At 45.1% G+C, this 16,520-nt stretch overlaps 1 protein-coding gene across 2 annotated transcripts; it reads left to right on the top strand.

Annotated features, from left to right (window-relative positions):
* Positions 1–4,723: 4,723 nt before the first annotated feature.
* LOC118965475 (uncharacterized) lies at positions 4,724–15,766 on the top strand. Of its 2 annotated transcripts, none has more exons than XM_036984532.2 (2): positions 4,724–4,906; positions 14,662–15,766. In XM_036984532.2, the coding sequence occupies exons 1-2, from the start codon at positions 4,753–4,755 to the stop codon at positions 15,132–15,134; spliced, it is 627 nt and encodes a 208-aa protein (XP_036840427.1). In that variant the 5' UTR covers positions 4,724–4,752; the 3' UTR covers positions 15,135–15,766. The 2 variants fall into 2 exon arrangements, with proteins under 2 accessions (XP_036840427.1, XP_036840426.1); XM_036984531.2 differs by having other exon boundaries at positions 4,724–4,999.
* Positions 15,767–16,520: the final 754 nt, after the last annotated feature.

Genomic DNA, 16,520 nt, shown 5'->3' with positions numbered 1-16,520 from the left:
ATCACATATGCTATACTTTAGCCCAGAACTAGCATCACATGTTGTATGCTTTAGCCTTGTGTTAGCATCACCAGTGCTATACATCCAGTATATTGTGTAGAAGTGTTCAGACAATGTGCCTCACTCTGCTCTGTCAATTATGTACATAGCCTACAGTAACATGGAGCTAAGAATAAACTGGTTATCACTGGGTACTGGGTCTCCTTTTCTTATGGACGCACACACGCAGTCACACACACAGATGTATACCAACTGAACCGCCAGCAACCGCAAGGCTCTCCAGAGGGTGGTGCGATCTGCCCGACGCATCACCAGGGGCACACTGCCTGCCCTCCAGGACACCTACAGCACCCGATGTCACAGGAAGGCCAAAAAGATCATCAAGGACATCAACCACCCGAGCCACTGCCTGTTCACCCCGCTATCATCCAGAAGGTGAGGTCAGTGCAGGTGCATCAAAGCTGGGAACCAGAGACTGAACAACAGCTTCTATCTCAAGGCCATCAGACTGTTAAATAGCCATCACTAGCCAGCTACCACCAAGTTACTCAACCCTGAGTTCATTCTGACCCCCCTAGTACATACACAGGACACACAACATAACTGAATTAACTTTTGACTCCTCACCATTATCGATCACCACTTAGCTGACAGTTCTAATTAACAGAAAACCTAGGAATGCAATCACTGCCTTATCTACAACTCCCCAGAGCTCAGTTTCGTCGGTTCAACCATAGGTTAACTACCTTATCAGTTTACTTAATCCACAACCCATTCGTTTCTTCCTAGTTGGAATGGTGTTCATTAACTTTAATTACTCCTTGTCCGTGTCACACAATCCCTTCTTATGAACTCATGTTGTTAATCAGATATAATAAAACAGAGTATAAGTTTACTTAGTTACAGTTCCATTTAAAATGATTTGTTCAGTCATTTAATTATACTTTTCCTAACATGTTTACATACTGCTTCACTCATTGCATATGTATATACTGTATTCTACTCTACTGTATTTTAGTCAATGCCACTCTGACATTGCTCGTCCTAATATTTATATATTTCTTAACTCCATTCTTTTACTTTAGATTTGTGTGCATTGTTATATACCACCGCACTGTTGGAGCTAGAAACACAAGCATTTAGTTAGATACTACTGCACTGTTGGAGCTGGAAACACAAGCATTTAGTTAGATATTACTGCACTGTTGGAGCTAGAAACACAAGCAATTAGTTAGATACTACTGCACTGTTGGAGCTAGAAACACAACCATTTAGTTAGATATTACTGCACTGTTGGAGTTAGAAACACAAGCATTTAGTTAGATATTACTGCACTGTTGGAGCTAGAAACACAAGCATTTAGTTAGATATTACTGCACTGTTGGAGCTAGAAACACAAGCATTTAGTTAGATACCACTGCACTGTTGGAGCTAGAAACACAAGCATTTAGTTAGATACTACTACACTGTTGGAGCTAGAAACACAAGCATTTAGTTAGATATTACTGCACTGTTGGAGCTAGGAACACAAGCATTTAGTTAGATACTACTGCACTGTTGGAGTTAGGATCACAAGCATTTAGTTAGATACTACTACACTGTTGGAGCTAGAAACACAAGCATTTAGTTAGATACTACATCACTGTTGGAGTTAGGATCACACGCATTTAGTTAGATACTACCAATCTGTTGGAGCTAGAAACACAAGCATTTCGTTAGATACTACTAATCTGTTGGAGCTAGAAACACAAGCATTTAGTTAGATATTACTAATCTGTTGGAGCTAGAAACACAAGCATTTAGTTAGATACTACTACACTGTTGGGGCTAGAAACACAAGCATTTAGTTAGATACTACTACACTGTTGGGGCTAGGATCACAAGCATTTAGTTAGATATTACTGTTGGAGCTAGAAACACAAGCATTTAGTTAGATACTACTACACTGTTGGAGCTAGGATCACAAGCATTTAGTTAGATATTACTGTTGGAGCTAGAAACACAAGCATTTAGTTAGATACTACTGCACTGTTGGAGCTAGGATCACAAGCATTTAGTTAGATATTACTGTTGGAGCTAGAAACACAAGCATTTAGTTAGATACTACTATACAAGCATTTTACAACACCTGCAATAACATCTGCTAAATAAATGTATGTGATCAATAACATTTGATTTGACACACAATGTCTGACACAGTCACAAAAACACAGTCACACACAGAGTCACACAAACACATTCACACATACAGTCACACACACAGTCACACACAGTCACACCGTCACACACACAGTTACACTCAGTCACACAGTTACACACAGTCACACACACAGTCACACACACACAGTCACACACACACACAGCCACAGGCACAACAGCATAAACTGGATCAGCAGCACGACAAGGTGAACAGGTCAGGGTTCCAGTTTCTTTAAATAGCTCTGACTCCTGCTCAGAATTGTTATTTTTTTTATTTCATCTTTATTTAACCAGGTAGGCAAGTTGAGAACAAGTTCTCATTTACAACAAGATAAAGCAAAGCAGTTCGACACATACAACGACACAGAGTTACACATGGAGTAAAACAAACATACAGTCAATAATACAGTATAAACAAGTCTATATACGATGTGAGCAAATGAGGTGAGATAAGGGAGGTAAAGGCAAAAAAAGGCCATGGTGGCAAAGTAAATTCAATATAGCAAGTAAAACACTGGAATGGTAGATTTGCAGAGGAAGAATGTGCAAAGTAGAAATAAAAATAATGGGGTGCAAAGGAGCTAAATAAATAAATAAATAAAATAAATATAAGAAATACAGTAGGGAAAGAGGTAGTAGTTTGGGCTAAATTATAAGTGGGCTATGTACAGGTGCAGTAATCTGTGAGCTGCTCTGACAGTTGGTGCTTAAAGCTAGTGAGGGAGATAAGTGTTTCCAGTTTCAGAGATTTTTGTAGTTCGTTCCAGTCATTGACAGCAGAGAACTGGAAGGAGAGCCGGCCAAAGAAAGAATTGGTTTTGGGGGTGACCAGAGAGATATACCTGCTGGAGCTCGTGCTACAGGTGGGTGATGCTATGGTGACCAGCGAGCTGAGATAAGGGGGGACTTTACCTAGCAGGGTCTTGTAGATGACATGGAGCCAGTGGGTTTGGCGACGAGTATGAAGCGAGGGCCAGCCAACGATTTGTATGTGATCAATAACATTGACAAAGGTCCAGTCGTCATGAACTATGCGCCAGGCTCCAGGTTTAACCTGCTGTGTGTTGTCTGAGTTAAATAATGACTCAGGAGGCTACATGTCCTAAATTACTGCACAACGTTATCTTAACATGATCCACTGATGCTAGCGACCCTCATGAACCAGGGACGTGAGAGAGGAAAGAAAGGGAACGGAATAATGTAAAATATATGTAAGATTCAAATTGAAAAAACAACTAATACTAAAGTGACAGTTATATATATATATAACTGTCACTTTAGTGTTAGATGTGTATATATATAGATGTGGATGTTACTGATAGTGGCTAATATTTAACATGAAACAAACTGTAAAATAAAACAGAGAAAAACCAGCTCATATAGTCTAAAACGCATACATGAAGTGGACAGGATCAGACCTGTAGATTGGGCCTCCAAATGTCATCCACACAAATTATGAGGACACGCAATTAAAATGTGGAATAATGGTACAGCTATTTATAGCCTACTTCACTGTGGGGGACCCAATACACGTCATCTTGATATGATGTTCAGTTTGCTTCCATATGACTGATTTTACATTCTTCTCCAGGGATTGGTATTTACAATGTATTTACAGTCCCGTCTCCAAAAGGATTACTCATGTACCTAGCTATTGTCAATGTTTAAATGACAGTGCATGGACAATGTTGTTATTTATATCAGAAAAAAACAAAGCAGATGTTTTTTCCACTTTGAACTGTAAAGTGCGCTAGACTTTATTGATGGTTTCTTCGCGCATTAATTAACGTGTTGGAATTAAATCAAGGTCACAACACGGCGAATCTGGGAGACAAAACTCTCCGCCACAATTTAATTTCTTAGCTCTCCACCCCGACCAAATAGCTGGTAAATATAATGCTACTCTCGTGCTTCTATTCAATGTAAGAATAGGTATAGAGAGAAAAGCCCATAAAAAAGGGAAATATGTTCTGTTTATGCTTAAATCAGGTGGACATTTGACCCAATGCTTCTCTGGGCACCTGACACAGCTCTCTGTCTGTCCAATTACAGCTACAGGTAAGCAGACCTGCAGTCTCTCTCTGCCGTGGTAGCTTAGAGCACGCCACATCATACTGTACTTTGGCTGGGTGAGATGGTACCGCAACACCAAGGTAACATTAGTTTCATACTGGATATTAGGTGATCTATCTGTTGAACCAAGCATGCCATGAATATGTAATGCATGTTACGTGAATCAGAGGAGGATGGAGAAAAATCCACATCTTTTGTTTTGTTGGAATTTAACTCTTCTGATTCAGAATATAAATTACCATAGTAATGGCATGATTTGTTTTAAGAGGGATTGAAATCCAAAATCAAATTGTATTTTATAAAACAATGAATAAATACAACATGGATTGTTCCCCATCCAAACCTGATTCAGAATATATAATGTCCATGGTCATGGTATGCTTGGTTCAAGAGCTATTGAGGAGAAAACCGAATCCATCGAATATCCAGTATACAACTACGTTTACCAGGATCAGGAAGCGCACTTTGCCGTGTCGTGCGATGCCCATAGACTATCACACAGAGCCTCCTTATTGCATCAGGCATCGTCCACTCGGCAGAGAGACAGAAAGGACAGCTAGACTACATGTCATGGACTGGTGGACTACCCTGGCTGCGAGTATAGCCTTCCTCTGGCTGCTGTGTTATATCGACGGTAAGAGAACCTGGTTAGCAGAGGTATGGGAGCTTTCTTCGTCAAGGGAACGGTGCGGTATTGGCACGCGCACGGCTCTTCCTCCTAATTGCGGTATGATTACAGCTTTCATTACATTTGTTATGAATCGTTTAATTCATTAAACCATAGCAACAACAAGAACAATACAACACAATACCGGTGATTACACCAAGCATTATGTAAACGGGAATAAGAAAACGAAACAAGTAAGCCTACAGTTGTAGGACCGAGCTAGAGTGGTGTTATAACAGGTGGTGAACCCAGCTAGAGTGGTGTTTTAACAGGTGGAGGACCCAGCTAGAGTGGTGTTATAACAGGTGGTTAACCCAGCTAGAGTGGTGTTATAACAGGTGGTGAACCCAGCTAGAGTGGTGTTATAACAGGTGGTGAACCCAGCTAGAGTGGTGTTATAACAGGTGGTGAACCCAGCTAGAGTGGTGTTATAACAGGTGGTGAACCCAGCTAGAGTGGTGTTATAACAGGTGGAGGACCCAGCTAGAGTGGTGTTATAACAGGTGGTTAACCCAGCTAGAGTAGTGGGTAGTGGTGGACCCAGCTAGAGTAGTGGGTAGTGGTGGACCCAGCTAGAGTAGTGGTGGACCCAGCTAGAGTAGTGGGTAGTGGTGGACCCAGCTAGAGTAGTGGGTAGTGGTGGACCCAGCTAGAGTAGTGGGTAGTGGTGGACCCAGCTAGAGTAGTGGGTAGTGGTGGACCCAGCTAGAGTAGTGGGTAGTGGTGGACCCAGCTAGAGTAGTGGGTAGTGGTGAACCCAGCTAGAGTAGTGGGTAGTGGTGGACCCAGCTAGAGTAGTGGGTAGTGGTGGACCCAGCTAGAGTGGTGTTATAACAGGTGGTGAACCCAGCTAGAGTGGTGTTATAACAGGTGGTGGACCCAGCTAGAGTAGTGGGTAGTGGTGAACCCAGCTAGAGTGGTGTTATAACAGGTGGTGAACCCAGCTAGAGTGGTGTTATAACAGGTGGTGAACCCAGCTAGAGTGGTGTTATAACAGGTGGTGAACCCAGCTAGAGTAGTGGGTAGTGGTGGACCCAGCTAGAGTGGTGTTATAACAGGTGGTTAACCCAGCTAGAGTGGTGTTATAACAGGTGGTGGACCCAGCTAGAGTAGTGGGTAGTGGTGGACCCAGCTAGAGTAGTGGGTAGTGGTGAACCCAGCTAGAGTAGTGGGTAGTGGTGGACCCAGCTAGAGTAGTGGGTAGTGGTGGACCCAGCTAGAGTAGTGGGTAGTGGTGGACCCAGCTAGAGTAGTGGGTAGTGGAGGACCCAGCTAGACTAGTGGGTAGTGGTTGACCCAGCTAGAGTAGTGGGTAGTGGTGGACCCAGCTAGAGTAGTGGGTAGTGGTGGACCCAGCTAGAGTAGTGGGTAGTGGAGGACCCAGCTAGAGTAGTGGGTAGTGGAGGACCCAGCTAGAGTAGTGGGTAGTGGTGGACCCAGCTAGAGTAGTGGGTAGTGGTGGACCCAGCTAGAGTAGTGGGTGGACCCAGCTAGACTAGTGGGTAGTGGTGGACCCAGCTAGAGTAGTGGGTGGACCCAGCTAGACTAGTGGGTAGTGGTGGACCCAGCTAGAGTAGTGGGTAGTGGTGGACCCAGCTAGAGTAGTGGGTGGACCCAGCTAGACTAGTGGGTAGTGGTGGACCCAGCTAGAGTAGTGGGTAGTGGAGGACCCAGCTAGAGTAGTGGGTGGACCCAGCTAGACTAGTGGGTAGTGGTGGACCCAGCTAGAGTAGTGGGTAGTGGTGGACCCAGCTAGAGTAGTGGGTGGACCCAGCTAGACTAGTGGGTAGTGGTGGACCTAGCTAGAGTAGTGGGTAGTGGTGAACCCAGCTAGAGTAGTGGGTAGTGGAGAACCCAGCTAGAGTAGTGGTGGACCCAGCTAGAGTAGTGGGTAGTGGAGGACCCAGCTAGAGTAGTGGTGGACCCAGCTAGAGTAGTGGGTAGTGGAGGACCCAGCTAGAGTAGTGGGTAGTGGTGGACCCAGCTAGAGTAGTGGGTAGTGGTGGACCCAGCTAGAGTAGTGGGTAGTGGTGGACCCAGCTAGAGTAGTGGGTAGTGGTGGACCCAGCTAGAGTAGTGGGTAGTGGTGGACCCAGCTAGAGTAGTGGGTAGTGGTGGACCCAGCTAGAGTGGTGTTATAACAGGTGGTGGACCCAGCTAGAGTAGTGGGTAGTGGTGGACACAGCTAGAGTAGTGGGTAGTGGTGGACCCAGCTAGAGTGGTGTTATAACAGGTGGTGGACCCAGCTAGAGTGGTGTTATAACAGGTGGTTAACCCAGCTAGAGTAGTGGGTAGTGGTGGACACAGCTAGAGTAGTGGGTAGTGGTGGACCCAGCTAGAGTGGTGTTATAACAGGTGGTGGACCCAGCTAGAGTGGTGTTATAACAGGTGGTGGACCCAGCTAGAGTGGTGTTATAACAGGTGGTGGACCCAGCTAGAGTGGTGTTATAACAGGTGGTGAGCCCTCCCTAAGGTAGGCGTTATTATGCAACACCCCTACTCCCCTCCCAAAGGTAGGCTTTCCTTGATCCTGTCTCTGGCAAAACCTGGTCATATAGGGGCATGATGGGATCACCTGATCTGACTCCATTTGTCTTTCCATTGGGGGGGTTACAATTTAGAACACCTGACAGATGTGGTGGGAAAACATATAGACCTCAAGGCCACTACCCTACACTGCCTCAAGAAGGGTTAATGTCACTTTTCAATATAGATTACAGTTGGGGCAGTGTAGGAACCTATATATTACAGCTGGGGCAGTGTAGGGACCTATAGATTACAGCTGGGGCAGTATAGGAACCTATATATTACAGCTGGGGCAGTATAGGAACCTATAGATTACAGTTGGGGCAGTGTAGGAACCTATAGATTACAGTTGGGGCAGTGTTGGAACCTATAGATTACAGCTGGGGCAGTATAGGAACCTATAGATTACAGTTGGGGCAGTGTAGGAACCTATAGATTACAGTTGGGGCAGTGTTGGAACCTATAGATTACAGTTGGGGCAGTGTAGGGACCTATAGTTTACAGTTGGGGCAGTGTAGGGACCTATAGATTACAGCTGGGGTAGTGTAGGAACCTATAGATTACAGTTGGGGCAGTGTAGGGACCTATAGATTGCAGTTGGGCAGTGTAGGGACCTATAGATTACAGTTGGGGCAGTGTAGGGATCTATAGATTACAGTTGGGGCAGTGTAGGGACCTATAGATTACAGTTGGGGCAGTGTAGGAACCTATAGATTACAGTTGGGGCAGTGTTGGAACCTATAGATTACAGTTGGGGCAGTGTAGGGACCTATAGATTACAGTTGGGGCAGTGTAGGGACCTATAGATTACAGCTGGGGCAGTGTAGGAACCTATAGATTACAGTTGGGGCAGTGTAGGGACCTATAGATTGCAGTTGGGCAGTGTAGGGACCTATAGATTACAGTTGGAGCAGTGTAGGGACCTATAGATTACAGTTGGGGCAGTGTAGGGACCTATAGATTACAGCTGGGGCAGTGTAGGAACCTATAGATTACAGCTGGGGCAGTGTATGGACCTATAGATTGCAGTTGGGGCAGTGTAGGGACCTATAGATTACAGTTGGGGCAGTGTAGGGACCTATAGATTACAGTTGGGGCAGTGTAGGAACCTATAGATTACAGTTGGGGCAGTGTATGGACCTATAGATTGCAGTTGGGGCAGTGTAGGGACCTATAGATTACAGTTGGGGCAGTGTAGGAACCTATAGATTACAGTTGGGGCAGTGTAGGGACCTATAGACTACAGTTGGGGCAGTGTAGGGACCTATAGACTACAGTTGGGGCAGTGTAGGGACCTATAGACTACCGTTGGGGCAGTGTAGGGACCTATAGATTACAGTTGGGGTAGTGTAGGGACCTATAGATTACAGTTGGGGCAGTGTATGGACTAATGGATTGCAGTTGAGGCAGTGTAGGAACCTATAGATTACAGTTGGGGCAGTGTAGGAAGCTATAGATTACAGTTGGGGCAGTGAGGGAAGCTATAGATTACAATTGGGGCAGTGTAGGAAGCTATAGATTACAGTTGGGGCAGTCTAGGGAGCTATAGATTACAGTTGGGGCAGTGTAGGAACCTATAGATTGCAGTTTAGGGCAGTCTAGGGAGCTATAGATTACAGTTGGGGCAGTGTAGGAACCTATAGATTACAGCTGGGGCAGTGTAGGGGACCTATAGATTACAGCTGGGGCAGTGTAGGGACCTATAGATTACAGTTGGTGCAGTGTAGGAACCTATAGATTACAGTTGGGGCAGTGTAGGGACCTATAGATTGCAGTTGGGCAGTGTAGGAACCTATAGATTACAGTTGGGGCAGTGTAGGAACCTATAGATTACAGTTGGGGTAGTGTAGGGACCTATAGATTACAGTTGGGGCAGTGTATGGACTAATGGATTGCAGTTGAGGCAGTGTAGGAACCTATAGATTACAGTTGGGGCAGTGTAGGAAGCTATAGATTACAGTTGGGGCAGTGAGGGAAGCTATAGATTACAATTGGGGCAGTGTAGGAAGCTATAGATTACAGTTGGGGCAGTCTAGGGAGCTATAGATTACAGTTGGGGCAGTGTAGGAACCTATAGATTACAGCTGGGGTAGTGTAGGAACCTATAGATTGCAGCTGGGGCAGTCTAGGGAGCTATAGATTACAGTTGGGGCAATGTAGGAACCTATAGATTACAGCTGGGGCAGTGTAGGGGACCTATATATTACAGCTGGGGCAGTGTAGGGACCTATAGATTACAGTTGGTGCAGTGTAGGAACCTATAGATTACAGTTGGGGCAGTGTAGGGACCTATAGATTGCAGTTGGGCAGTGTAGGAACCTATAGATTACAGTTGGGGCAGTGTAGGAACCTATAGATTACAGTTGGGGCAGTGTAGGGGACCTATAGATTACAGCTGGGGCAGTGTAGGAACCTATAGATTACAGTTGGGGCAGTGTAGGAACCTATAGATTACAGTTGGGGCAGTGTAGGGACCTATAGATTACAGCTGGGGCAGTGTAGGAACCTATAGATTACAGCTGGGGCAGTGTAGGGACCTATAGATTACAGCTGGGGCAGTGTAGGAACCTATAGCTTACAGTTGGGGCAGTGTTGGAACCTATAGATTACAGTTGGGGCAGTGTAGGGACATATAGATTACAGCTGGGGCAGTGTAGGGGACCTATAGATTACAGTTGGGGCAGTGTAGGGACCTATAGATTACAGTTGGGGCAGTGTAGGGACCTATAGATTACAGTTGGGGCAGTGTAGGGGACCTATAGATTACAGTTGGGGCAGTGTAGGGGACCTATAGATTACAGTTGGGGCAGTGTAGGAACCTATAGATTACAGCTTGGGCAGTGTAGGGGACCTATAGATTACAGTTGGGGCAGTGTAGGGACCTATAGATTACAGTTGGGGCAGTGTAGGGGACCTATAGATTACAGCTGGGGCAGTGTAGGGGACCTATAGATTACAGTTGGGGCAGTGTAGGGACCTATAGATTACAGTTGGGGCAGTGTAGGGACCTATAGATTACAGTTGGGGCAGTGTAGGAACCTATAGATTACAGCTGGGGCAGTGTAGGGGACCTATAGATTACAGTTGGGGCAGTGTAGGGACCTATAGATTACAGTTGGGGCAGTGTTGGAACCTATAGATTACAGTTGGGGCAGTGTAGGAACCTATAGATTACAGCTGCACTACTTTAGACCAGGACCCATAACCACCCTATTTCCTATATAGTGCACTACTTTAGATTAGGGCCCAACCCTATTCCCTACCTAGTGCACTACTTTAGACCAGGGCCCATAACTACCCTTTTCCCTACATAGTGCACTTTGTTTGACCAGACCCCTATTGTGCCAAAAGTTGGCAATTACAGTGGGGCAAAAAAGTATTTAGTCAGCCACCAATTGCGCAAGTCCTCCCACTTAAAAAGATGAGAGAGGCCTGTAATTTTCATCATAGGTACACTTCAACTATGACAGACAAAATGAGAAAAAAAATGCAGAAAATCACATTGTAGGATTTTTTATGAATTTATTTGCAAATTATGGTGGAAAATAAGTATTTGGTCAATAACAAAAGTTTATCTCAATACTTTGTTATATACCCTTTGTTGGCAATGACAGAGGTCAAATGTTTTCTGTAAGTCTTCACAAGGTTTTCACACACTGTTGCTGGTATTTTGGCCCATTCCTCCATGCAGATCTCCTCTAGAGCAGTGATGTTTTGGGGCTGTTGCTGGGCAACACGGACTTTCAACTCCCTCCAAAGATTTTCTATGGGGTTGAGATCTGGAGACTGGCTAGGCCACTCCAGGACCTTGAAATGCTTCTTACGAAGCCACTCCTTCGTTGCCCGGGCAGTGTGTTTGGGATCATTGTCATGCTGAAAGACCCAGCCACGTTTCATCTTCAATGCCCTTGCTGATGGTAGGCTTTGTTACTTTGGTCCCAGCTCTCTGCAGGTCATTCACTAGGTGAACCGTGTGGTTCTGGGATTTTTGCTCACCGTTCTTGTGATCATTTTGACCCCACGGGGTGAGATCTTGCGTGGAGCCCCAGATCGAGGGAGATTATCAGTGGTCTTGTATGTCTTCCATTTCCTAATAATTGCTCCCACAGTTGATGTATTCAAACCAAGCTGCTTACCTATTGCAGATTCAGTCTTCCCAACCTGGTGCAGGTCTACAATTTTGTTTCTGGTGTCCGTGGACAGCTCTTTGGTCTTGGCCATAGTGGAGTTTGGAGTGTGACTGTTTGAGGTTGTGGACAGGTGTCTTTTATACTGATAACAAGTTCAAACGGGTGCCGTTAATACAGGGAACGAGTGGAGGACAGAGGAGCCTCTTAAAGAAGTTACAGGTCTGTGAGAGCCAGAAATCTTGCTTGTTTGTAGGCGACCAAATACTTATTTTCCACCATAATTTGCAAATTAATTAATAAAAAATCCTACAATGTGATTTTCTGGATTTTTTTTCTAATTTTGTCTGTCATAGTTGAAGTGTACCTATGATAAATTATAGGCCTCATCTTTTTAAGTGGGAGAACTTGCACAATTGGTGGCTGACTAAATACTTTTTTGACCCACTGTATATTCGGGAATAGGCTGACATTTGTGATGCATCCTCTGTCTGTCTGTCTGTCTGTCTGTCTGTCTGTCTGTCTGTCTGTCTGTCTGTCTGTCTGTCTGTCTGTGTCTGGCAGTCTGTCTGTCTGTCTGTCTGTCTGTCTGTCTGTCTGTCTGTCTGTCTGTCTAACAGTCTTTCTCTATGCCCTGCTGTCTGTCTGCCTGTCTGTCTGTCTGTCTGTCTGTCTGTCTGTCTGTCTGTCTGTCTGTCTGTCTGTCTGTCTGTCTGTCTGTCTGTCTGTCTGTCTGTCTGTCTAACAGTCTTTCTCTATGCCCTGCTGTCTGTCTGTCTGTCTGTCTGTCTGTCTGTCTGTCTGTCTGTCTGTCTGTCTGTCTAACAGTCTTTCTCTATGCCCTGCTGTCTGTCTGTCTGTCTGTCTGTCTGTCTGTCTGTCTAACAGTCTTTCTCTATGCCCTGCTGTCTGTCTGCCTGTCTGCCTGTCTGTCTGTCTGTCTGTCTGTCTGTCTGTCTGTCTGTCTGTCTGTCTGTCTGTCTGTCTGTCTAACAGTCTTTCTCTATGCCCTGCTGTCTGTCTGTCTGTCTGTCTGTCTGTCTGTCTGTCTGTCTAACAGTCTTTCTCTATGCCCTGCTGTCTGTCTGTGTCTGTCTGTCTGGCAGTCTGTCTGTCTGTGTTTGGCGGTCTGTCTTTGTCTATGACAGTCTGTTTCTATGCCTGTCTGTCTGGCAGTCTGTCTGTCTGGCAGTCTGTCTGACAGTCTGCCTGTCTGTGCCTGGCAGTCTGTCTTTATGCCCTACTGTCTGGCATTCTGTCTGTTTAGCTGGGTGTCTGTCTGGCTGACTGTCTGTGTCTGGCAGTCTGTCTGTCTGGCAGTCTGTCTCTATGCCCTGCAGTCTCGCGGTCTGGCTGTCTGTCTGTCTGTGTCCGGTTATCTGTCAGTCTGTCTGTGTCTGTCTGACAGCCTCTCTCTATGCCCTGCTGTCTGTCTGTGTGTAGCAGTCTGTTGGCTGTGTGTCTGGAAGTCTGTCTGTCTGGCAGTCTGTCTGTGTCTTGCAGTCTGTCTGTCTCTATCCCCTGCTGTCTGACAGTCTGGCTGTGTCTGGCAGTCTGTCTGACTGTGTCTGTCTGTCTGTGTCTGGCAGTCTGTCTGTCTGTCTGACAGTCTGTTTCTATGCCCTGCGGTCTGTCTGTCTGTGTATGTCTGTCTGTGTCTGTGTCTGGCAGTCTGTCTGGAAGTCTGTCTATGTCTTGTGGTCTCTCTGTCTGGCAGGCTGTCTATCTATCTGACAGTCTGTTTCTATGCCCTGCTCTCTATCTCTCTGTCTGTGTATGTCTGTCTGTCTGTCTGTCTGTCTGTGTGTCTGGCAGTCTGTCTGTCTGTCAGTCTGTTTGTCTGTCTGTCTCTATGCCATGTTCTCTGTCTGGCCGTCTGGCAGTATGTCTGTGTCTGGCAGTCTGACTGTGTCTGTCTGTCTGTCTGTCTGGCAGTCTGTTTCTATACCCTGCTGTCTGTCTGTCTGTGTATGTCTGTGCGTGTCTGGCAGTCTGTCTGTCTGGCAGTCTGTCTATGTCTGGTGGTCTGTCTGTCTGGCAGTCTGTTTCTATGCCCTGCTGTCTGTGTGTCTGTGTCTGTCTGTGTTTGGCAGTCTGTCTGTCTGGCAGTCTGTCTGTATGCCCTGCAGTCTGTCTGTATGCCCTGCAGTCTGTCTGTATGCCCTGCAGTCTGTCTGTCGGTCTGTTTAAAAATATATATATATATATTTCACCTTTATTTAACCAGGTAGGCTAGTTGAGAACACCTTTATTTAACCAGGTAGGCTAGTTGAGAACACCTTTATTTAACCAGGTAGGCTAGTTGAGAACACCTTTATTTAACCAGGTAGGCCAGTTGAGAACATCTTTATTTAACCCGGTAGGCCAGTTGAGAACACCTTTATTTAACCAGGTAGGCTAGTTGAGAACACCTTTATTTAACCAGGTAGGCTAGTTGAGAACACCTTTATTTAAACAGGTAGGCTAGTTGAGAACACCTTTATTTAACCAGGTAGGCTAGTTGAGAACACCTTTATTTAACCAGGTAGGCTAGTTGAGAACACCTTTATTTAACCAGGTAGGCCAGTTGAGAACACCTTTATTTAACCAGGTAGGCCAGTTGAGAACACCTTTATTTAACCAGGTAGGCCAGTTGAGAACACCTTTATTTAACCAGGTAGGCCAGTTGAGAACACCTTTATTTAACCAGGTAGGCCAGTTGAGAACACCTTTATTTAACCAGGTAGGCCAGTTGAGAACACCTTTATTTAACCAGGTAGGCCAGTTGAGAACACCTTTATTTAACCAGGTAGGCCAGTTGAGAACAAGTTTTCATTTACAACTGCGACCTGGTCAAGATAAAACAGTGGTGTAACACAGACAACAACACAAAGTTACACAATAAATAATAAACAATAAACAAGTCAATAACACAGTAGTAGTGGTAGTGAATCAGGTGAGACACGTCAGCCTTAATCAAAGCAGATGAATTAATCGGATGTTAAACAGTGTTTGGAGCTTAATGCCTCCTGACTCTAAGCAGCTGACCTGGTTAGTAACCGGGGGTTACCCTTTATCTCCCATCTCCAGGCAACGCCGTCCTGGAGCTGCGGCTCCTCCTCCACGCCCTCACCAAAGCAGCGTGCCACCTGTACCTGGCCGTGCTCCCACTGCGGCGAGCCGCACTGCACCTTGCCCGCTTTGTCTGTCACCTGGTAAACCATGGCCCCGCCTCCGCTGGCCGGGCGTCTCCTCTTCTCCTCGAGGGGGTGTGTGTGATATGTGAAGCGGTACCGGACCTGCTGGGAGCCGGGCTCAGTCTGTGTGCAGTAGTCTGTCACATCCTACAGGGGGTACTGTTCCTGCTGGCCGCCACGGTGAGGTCGGTCCAGGTGAGTGTTCTGGCCCAGATGGACGGGGAGAAGGAGAGGTGGGAGAAGGAGCAGCATCAAGCTCGGCAGGACGAGAGGAGACAGAACTCCGGGGTGGTGGAATACCTGTCTGTGTTCTGTCAAGACCCCATCAGTTCACTACGACTCAGAGTGGACATGATCAATAGATAACATCACTGTCTGTCTGTCTGTCTGTAAAGGTGGACATGATCAATAGATAACATCACTGTCTGTCTGTCTGTGAAGGTGGACATGATCAATAGATAACATCACCATCTGTCTGTCTGTCTGTCTGTCTGTCTGTCTGTCTGTCTGTCTGTCAAGACCCCATCAGTTCACTACGACTCAGAGTGGACATGATCAATACATAACATCACTGTCTGTCTGTCTGTCTGTCTGTGAAGGTGGACATGATCAACACATAACATCACTGTCTGTCTGTCTGTGAAGGTGGACATGATCAATAGATAACATCACCATCTGTCTGTCTGTCTGTCTGTCTGTCTGTCTGTCTGTCTGTCTGTCTGTCTGTCTGTCTGTCTGTCTGTCTGTCAGCGTTGGGCTCAATTCAGACTTGAGTTAAGTATACTTCAAATTCCAATTAAATTCTTGAATTGGAATTGAAGTAGTAAACAGGATACAGAATTGAAGTAGTAAACAGGATACAGAATTGAAGTAATAAACAGGATACAGAATTGAAGTAGTAAACAGGATACAGAATTGAAGTAGTAAACAGGATACAGAATTGAAGTAGTAAACAGGATACAGAATTGAAGTAGTAAACAGGATACAGAATTGAAGTAGTAAACAGGATACAGAATTGAAGTAATAAACAGGATACAGAATTGAAGTAATAAACAGGATACAGAATTGAAGTAGTAAACAGGATACAGAATTGAAGTAGTAAACAGGATACAGAATTGAAGTAGTAAACAGGATACAGAATTGAAGTAGTAAACAGGATACAGAATTGAAGTAGTAAACAGGATACAGAATTTAAATTTGAATGAAAGGAAATAGAGTGAAATTCAAATGCCTCTTGTATTGTATATTAGATGTAGTCTATAACTATATATATATTTATATATCATGTAAAACATGTCATTATATACATGCCTAATTAAATAAAGGTTCAATTAAATAAGTATACATGCATATAAAATATTGTTGAAACAGTAGATTTTTAGGACAAACTCTCTTCCAATTAATGATCTAGGACAACAAATCCTGTATGCAAATATTCTGTTTTCATGAATCACTTATTAATCACATATATACTGTATACACAAAACATTAGTTTCACCCCTTTTTTCCCTGAGAACAGCCTCAATTTGTCGGGGCAGGGACTCTACTAGATATCAAATGTGTTCATCAGGGATGCTGGTCCATGTTGACTCTAATGCTTCCCACTGTTGTGTCAAGTTGGCTGGATGTCCTTTGGGTGGTGGACCATTCTGGATACACACAGGAAACTGTTGAATGTGAAAAATCCTGCAGCGTTGCAGTTCTTAACACAAACCGGTGTGCCTGGCACCTACCTACCATACCCCGTTCAAA

The sequence above is a fragment of the Oncorhynchus mykiss genome, chromosome 8 (genome assembly GCF_057628025.1).
Source record: "Oncorhynchus mykiss isolate SJ-2025 chromosome 8, ASM5762802v1, whole genome shotgun sequence".
Classification (NCBI taxonomy): Eukaryota; Metazoa; Chordata; class Actinopteri; order Salmoniformes; family Salmonidae; genus Oncorhynchus; species Oncorhynchus mykiss.
Note: the sequence above shows the minus strand (reverse complement) of the source record. Positions and strands in the feature narration are given on the sequence as shown.